Source organism: Pseudochaenichthys georgianus, unplaced genomic scaffold (genome assembly GCF_902827115.2).
Source record: "Pseudochaenichthys georgianus unplaced genomic scaffold, fPseGeo1.2 scaffold_749_arrow_ctg1, whole genome shotgun sequence".
NCBI lineage: Eukaryota > Metazoa > Chordata > Actinopteri > Perciformes > Channichthyidae > Pseudochaenichthys > Pseudochaenichthys georgianus.
In genome coordinates this window covers 2,012-10,000 of record NW_027263299.1, presented here as the reverse complement: position 1 = coordinate 10,000, position 7,989 = coordinate 2,012, and the positions used below count along the sequence as shown (strand labels likewise).

Genomic DNA, 7,989 nt, shown 5'->3' with positions numbered 1-7,989 from the left:
CATGGCAAACACTGATTTCATGCTAGTTTATATGTCTTTCCATGTCCTCCCAAAGAAGGAAGTAATACAAGAATAAAGCATGAACATAGAAAACCCATCCCTTGTAAAACAGCAGACCTGTAATGAAAACTACATTTCACTTACAACTTTCAACAATTGGGCGCATTCACACCGGAGTACTTTTCCCAGGAATAGTTCCGATAGTTCCTTGGATTTTGCGTTCACACCAAAAAGATCTGGAACTAGAACTTTTTTTGGAACCTTTTCCCCCCTTTTCGGTCCCTGCTAGAGAGGTGGTACTTTCCTGGGGAGAAAAAGGTTCCAATTTCTGATTGGCTGGGCGAATTGCAAACCACGCCCCGTAAAACTCAGGTTTTGTGAAGCCGCCATTTTATTTGCTCGCATTAGCATTATTAGCATTAGCCCGCGCACCAACGGAGAGAGACTAACTTATGGCAACACAAAAGAAAACATGGGAGCGGTGGAGATGAGGAGGTTTCGGCGCTTCTGGTGATTTACTCGGAAGGTACACTCCGGGGACTTCCGTCCGGGGACTTCGGGCGGCAGTATACGCCGAGAAGTTGTTTGCGGCCGGCCAGTAAACCTTCTTCGGCCAGCAGCAGAAGAAGAAGAAGTGACGCCAGCTGCTTCATTTGCGTAATCCTCCCTCAGGGACTTATTCCGGTGTGAACGCGATCTACTAGAATAGATAGTTCCGGAACTAAAGATTTCCGGGGGAACTAATTTCCGGGAACAGTACTTGGTGTGAAAGGGCCTACATTGTTTGACATTTGTTTAATGCAGTTAGCATTATGGACTGTAATTTTCCTCCATATGTTTAACTAATGCTTCACAATCAATCATAATTGTATCAAAGTCATAATATGGACTAGTGCAATGTTAAAATCACAGAAAGCACAATATTTGCCAAAGAATAATATAATAAGTATTGAAGAGCTACACAGATATCCCGGCCTAAAATCGTTTTACAGAATTAAAAAAACATATTTTCTTGGTACAGATCCTCTTAAAAATCACACCATGATCATTTCAATATATTCCTTTGTTTTAATATCTAATCCCTATTTCAAAATCGCAATATTATACAATGATACACTTTTATTTTTTTTCATGTGATGGAGCCCTATTTTGATCTCAATGTCATAAGATAATAAGAAAATAGCACCTTTCCACTATTATATTGCATTACATCAGATAAGGTCATAATAGTGTTTTCATCAGTCAGTATAATGTGATTATTTGAACCAAACATTATGAACTATCATCATCTGGCATTACATATCCTGCATAACAACACTTTATCAGGGTGGATGTTTTTCCTTGGGTTACTCCACCTCCTCACATGTGCCTGGATAACTGCTGTGAGAAGGATATTGTTGATGAAATAAAATGCGAGCTATATCTGGCTGAATATTACACTGTATTAGTCAATTTTGCTGGGTCGTGTCAAATTATGTTGACCACCCAGGCGACAGAATGTTAGTGGGAGACTTGCACAAACATTTTCAAACACGAGCACTGGCACATAAAACTAACTAGTACAACATTTGGACACACACACACACACGCTTGTGAAAACAGTAATATGCCCACACCCACAGTCTCTTACTCTGCAGCAGGTGGAGAGAGATGGAGGGACAGGCAGGAGAGATGACTGGTCATGTTGTTTTCCTGCTGGTCATAGGAAAGAGTGACTGCATGAGAGGAAAGAGGTGGAGGAGAGGTGGAAAGGTTTTTCATGTGCCGTTCCACAAAGCCCACTAACACTACAACTTTCAGTATTGTAGTTTCAGTGTGTGAGTGTGTTTCCTCTGAAGAGCTTCTGTGGTAATGACAGCAGAGAAGTGTGGTTTATACAAAAGCCTTAGTCTACCTCCACATTAAGCGCTCTACATATTTATTTGCATCTCCGCTAAGATTTTCTAGGTTGTTCTATTAAAGGCCGCAGTCTGACATTTAAACAACATGAAGAAGGGACAACAAATATGTTGGTTTTGGTCTGTTTGATTTTACACGTGTTTTTTTTACAACATCATTCACAGTTTCGTACGCTAACCTCCCCGCTTTCTTTATCTCTCTTTTATAGGGATCGCTTTCCCAGAGTGGGCATACAAGCCAGAGTCGAGCCCCGGGTCCCGGCAGATCCAGCTGTGGCACTTCATCCTGGAGCTGCTCAGGAAAGAAGAGTATCACGATGTTATCGCCTGGCAGGGAGACTATGGAGAGTTCGTCATCAAGGACCCGGATGAGGTGGCCCGGCTGTGGGGGGCCAGGAAGTGTAAACCCCAAATGAACTACGATAAACTGAGCAGGGCTCTCAGGTATGAAGACGCATACACTGAATGTGTCTGATTCATTTGGTCTCTGTAGGTAAAAGTGTGTAGTCACTTCCTCCTGTTCCTCCTCTGTGGGGACCACCAGATGAGCACATCACTATGATCTGTGTTCCTGACAGAGCTCCATATTCACACGTAAATCTACCGTATGCTAATATCTAACGAGCCCACAAGCTCCAGTTGAAGGGGTTATTTACTGAGGCTGTGCATCAAATTACATAAAAACGATTTACAATAGGTGGTTATATAAATCCACAGCGCACTTGGAGAAATAGCATTAGGTAACGTAGGGGGAAATTGACTTTTATAGAACAGGTGGACCCCCCCTCTGAAACCAGGCCTGATGAGTAAACTTGCAGTAATCTCCCAACAAAGAGAAGTGTAGGGTTGTAGTGCGTTGCCATATGGACGGTAGGAAAAAGCATGAGCCTTGTGGGACTAGCTTCTGGCTCTCAGGGCATCGGATGAGCCGGAGCTTGTTTCTCTGCTTCGTTGACAGAGGATGAAATTGCAGCTTTTCCATATCATTCGAGAAGGACAGGCAGTACCTTTCCCAGGCTCAGCAGGAGAGGAGACCTGCTCACTTCCAATGGAGATATTGTCGGGTAATGGAGGGACACTTTAAATAATTTCTAAGCTGTTAATGGGGAACACTTTTTTCCTTATATTCAGGGGCATTCTTGATGAGAGCAAATAAAGCGAGAGGGACAAAAAGAATGACAAGCGGAAAGGGTCCCTAAATGGAAATGATCCATACAGCCTGCGCCCAAACTCCAAGGACCATCGGGGTTCCTTGACTTGAGTATCTCGTCTGTGGAGGTCACCGAAGTAGTAAAAGACTCTGCGGTTACATGACGTAAGAGAAGAATGAGGGCGGTGATCAACTGCTCACCAACCAAGCTCTGCTTCTTTTATAACATAAAGAAAGTTTACCAGAGCTTAGAGAATTATTCAGAACCCTCAAAAAATGTGCTCGCACTAGAAATAAACTGGACCAAGGCTTAGTGTGACCTTGAGCGAGAGCACCTCTTCTCCTCCGGCCGAGGTCAAGCGGTTTAATGAGATGTGAATGCATTGATCCAGCAAGAACCTTCTTTCCCTTGGACTGTTGTGGCAAAGCGAGAGCTGAGCCTGACGGAGATGCACCAGTCGATCCAACGCTCACGTTTGGTCGTGGACTCTTGAGTTGCGTGTCTTTGAAATACTTGATCACGAGGCCATCACACTGCATGCTCCTTCCCGGCAGCAATGTGGTTTCCATGTGCTCAGAGGCTGTGAGCACGTGTGGAGTGAAGAGAGAGGTTGTTTCACACACACAGATAAACTATTTAGTAGATGATGTTATGACTCTTAATCACACACGGACACCCCCGAGGCGACACTTATTGTGAAGAAACATTCTGTCGTCCAAATGACCAGATAACCATCTGTGACCCTATCAACGACCTGCTGGAAGCATTTCAGTCAGACGCACATACCCCAATAGCTTTAACTCCCCCTCTCTGCTTCTCCCACACATTGCATGGCCTGACGAAGCTCTCATAGCCCTTTAATCAAGTCTATATAAAGTGTAACTGTCGTAAGAGTGGCCGCATGCCTTCACACGCTATTGACCTGGACAAGTTTAGATACTATAATGCTCCAGTAGAGTTACAACACTGACCCATTTGGCTGCTCAGTGATTCCCCACCATGATCATGATTGGCTTTACCCGCTGATTTGGACATTATTATAAAGAATAATAATTCTAACTTTTTGTAGATCTGCTTTGCTGACTTTTAATGGGCTTTGCTTTGTACGAGGCAAATCAAATTGGACTGACTTGAAGTCAATAAAGCAAATTGCTTCAAGACCAACAAAATAGTGTGTGGTTATGCAAGTGAAGAAGTCCTATCAAATGGATCAAAGCGGAGCTGCACAACACATGCTTCTGATTTTGTTTGTGCTTTTGGCTTTCGCAATGAGACAATCGGCCATAATATTTTTTATTATAGAAAGAAGAAACATCTGGAAGAACCTTGTGATCTATATTATAGCACATTTACGTTCAGCTATATACAGACAACGCATATCTCTGTGCGACTTTTCTCAGCTGGTGCTAGTTAGGCAAGAAGAGCATCTCATCCACGGTGTTGTTTGACCCCGGCTTTTGTTTACAGCCAAACAAAGCTAAGATTAGGCTAAGCACTTCAAAGAAAGCCAACATAAGGAAATGCACTGGACTTCTTAATTTAGGGTTAGCCGGGGGGCTTATGTGTGTGGTCATTTACACTGGTGAGATTAAGATAATGTCTGGTACAGATCCTGTGGGAACATAGGGAATTAACATGGACTACTAATGTGGGCATGTACACGTTCCCAGTCTGGATTTAGGATTCCTGAATGAGAGAGGAAGTGAATATAGACGAGGATGCTTCTGGTCAAGCTGTGTATTTATAGCACGTCCATCCTCTAGAGCTGTAGGAGATTTTGAGCTTAGGCTGCAGTAAGTGCGTATATATAGCGGTACTTAGTGCCCTGTGATGGGAACGGACTTACGGGCTGATTATCAGAAAGTTTCCGACACAGGAGTTTCCCCTCTGGCACTCGCGTGTCCTCATCCAGCCTCCTTCAGCCAGGTCGCTCCCTCTATGCTTGTCATTTAAGCGGAGTCACTTCAGGCTTAGACACACACACATACACACGTACACACACACGTCCGTATAGTCACCTGATTTGACACCAGAGCTTTGGTCAGAAGACACTGGAAATGAAGCCTTGCCAGATGCACATCAATAGTAAAGTGGGAGGAGGATTAATGGCTCTGAAGATTAATGAATGTATAAAGGAGGCACATGTGCACGGTAACTGTCCCCACATGTAGCCGAGCGTTGGGGAGCAGGCCACCTCGTGCCCCTCATCTGGAGAAAACCTGGAGTCTACTAATAATGGAGACCACAGTCGGCATGTGGCAATTAGCACACACACACACATGCTCACACACTTTAAAGGCATGCCTGTTTTGAAGTTTTCTTTTTATCACTTAGCCTTTGTAATTATTATTTTTACCTCACTGGTGTTATGCTTCCCTGTCTGCCATGCACATGGTGGAAATTCCCTTAATCAGCACTGTGTGTGTGTGTGTGTGTGTGTGTGTGTGTGTGTGTGTGTGTGTGTGTGTGTGTGTGTGTGTGTGTGTGTGTGTGTGTGTGTGTGTGTGTGTGTGTGTGTGTGTGTGTGTGTGTGTGTGTGTGTGTGTGTGTGTGTGTGTGTGTGTGTGTGTGTGTGTGTGTGTGTGTGTGTGTGTGTGTGTGTGTGTGTGTGTGTGTGTGTGTGTGTGTGTGTGTGTGTGTGTGTGTGTGTGTGTGTGTGTGTGTGTGTGTGTGTGTGTGATGCAGGAGGATCCTTTCTTTACCTCATTCAAGATTGTTGTTCATTTCAAATGAGGTTCACTCAAAAGGGGGTGTGTCCTGTCTTTAATGCTCACCAAGATTTCTGTCCTCAAGAAAATGTGAGGAAAACTTCCAGATATGTTTGAGTGCCATTTCAAGAGGTTTGTGTTTCTGACGCATTGATTTCATTCGATCCGATCTCCCTATACTCGTAACTGATTGGTTTATTTATACATGGGCTCTCATTCTGTCTTAAAACCATGGAGGCACCCAAGGAACTGTACACGGGTCCTGAGGAGATGCAGTGTTTATTTAGAGAGAAACTGGCACCTACTCTGTACATTTACTACCACTTGACTACTTTACTGTTCATTTCTCCTGCCAACACATGCATGCTCTGAGTGTAATGCATTCTCTCTCTCTCTCTCTCTCTCTCTCTCTCTCTCTCTCTCTCTCTCTCTCTCTCTCTCTCTCTCTCTCTCTCAATTCAAATCGCTTTATTTTGCATAACACTGTTCCTTTTTCCAAAGCATATTTGAATGTTGTAATGTTAACACCACCACACGTCCTGCGCACTGAACAAACAAGCTCCGCTCCGTAACGCCTGCCAGGACTTCCTCTAATTAGTCCAAACCATCCAAAAACTGCTTTCACACTGGGGATAGACCGGACCAAGGTTCAGTTTGATCCAGAGCGAGACCCTCTCTTTTGTTCTGTCCCATAAAGAGTGTCATCGATTCAGCTCTTTTTAACCCGCACCTTATGATTGGATATTCAGGGCTATGTGACATGTTTTGTAAAAGTACCAAATTAAAGGAAGTAGACAATCTTAGACCCGCTGCATGATCGGGACGAGGAAATAAACCTATCCACTTTTTTAAATCGGCCAAACATCCACCCCTGCGCCTCATAAATGAGACGTGTACCAATACACAAAAGAGAGTGAGGAAATGAAGCCCGCTGCCAATCAGCCGCTGCAGCATGCTGGCTTAATGAGTGTAATCATGCTAAGAGGTCCCAGCTCCCGAGACGTTCAGCCCCCCGTCCTGCAGTCAGCAGCCCAACACAGGGGTCAGAGGTCAGGCGGCCTGCCAAGCACAGCTGGCAAAGATTAACAACACAGCCCATGTGCACATTCACATACACAAACGCACCATTGTACAGACTCTTGCCAAAGCATGTTTGCTTGCACACATGTTTGTAGTGTTGGCTTAATGTCCAACATTCACTTCACTGTGACAGGACTCCACAGCTGGAGAAATGCCACCTCAGAAAATCACCTGAATAGAATTAATGTTCCACGAAGTTCCTGAGTTTGGTGCTGCTGTACATTCAGAGCATTTCACCTTTTATTGTATCCCGAAGGGACATCACGAGAACGGGCATTTAATACCCAACGTGTATAAGTATAGTGAGAGTCTGGTGCAGAGGTTGTGTTCTCCTGATATTGTTTGTCGAAAATCTTCCATCATTTTGATATAACGCAACGCTGAGGGCGATCCAAAACTACTTTAATTGTAACACACCCGCCATTTAACGCCAGTACAAAGGAGCGCAGAGGTTGCACATTTGTGAAATGGCATGGTTCCTAACTTCCTAATTGCCTGTTTCGGCATAATGCCCACAGTGTTTTTGTGACCTTTGTGTCAAAAGTCATTCATCCGCTTTGTATGCCGTCGACATCAAAAGCATGTGCACTTATCTTCATGCCCTTATAAATTCATAATCTATAAAGTTGTTCTGTATATTAATGTTGAATGAAGGATAATAAGTGATTTAAAATAGAATTATTATCAAACATGTCCGGCAGTGGCTCAGTCGGTACGGGCTTGGACTGTGAGCCGTAGGGTCGCCGGTTCAAGTCCCCAAACAGTAGGGCTGTGCATCTTCACTGGTCTCACGATTCGATTCGATTACGATTATCCTGTCAACGATTCGATTCGGTTCGATATCCCGGTGCATCACGATGCATCACGATTCATACCAATGCGTTGCATCCTCAATTTTCTATATTACTGCACATGGCTTATTTTTCATCAATGCATACATGCAGTAAATACATATGAACTCTCTTTTTATTATTTAGAAAGTGCTTCAGAAATCATTAACATAAATGTCTTGACATTAATTTATAAACCAAAATAAATTAATTGTATAGGTCTAGCCTCCGTGTGTGAAGTTGTTCCATCCTCAAAAACAAAAAGCTAATGCTTCTGCAGTCTAGCTGCAGCTTCTAGCCACGGTCTTCTGTTAAGAAAGGA

At 43.7% G+C, this 7,989-nt stretch overlaps 1 protein-coding gene across 1 annotated transcript in view; it reads left to right on the top strand.

The window, feature by feature from the left end:
- LOC117444207 (ETS domain-containing transcription factor ERF-like) overlaps positions 1 to 2,342 on the top strand; it is a gene marked incomplete at its 3' end in the record, with an annotated part of 35,074 nt that extends 32,732 nt beyond the window's left edge. The window contains exon 2 of the mRNA XM_034079860.2: positions 2,108 to 2,342. Coding sequence (XP_033935751.1) covers positions 2,108 to 2,342 — 235 coding nt within the window. The remainder of the gene's footprint in view (positions 1 to 2,107) is intronic.
- Positions 2,343 to 7,989: the final 5,647 nt, after the last annotated feature.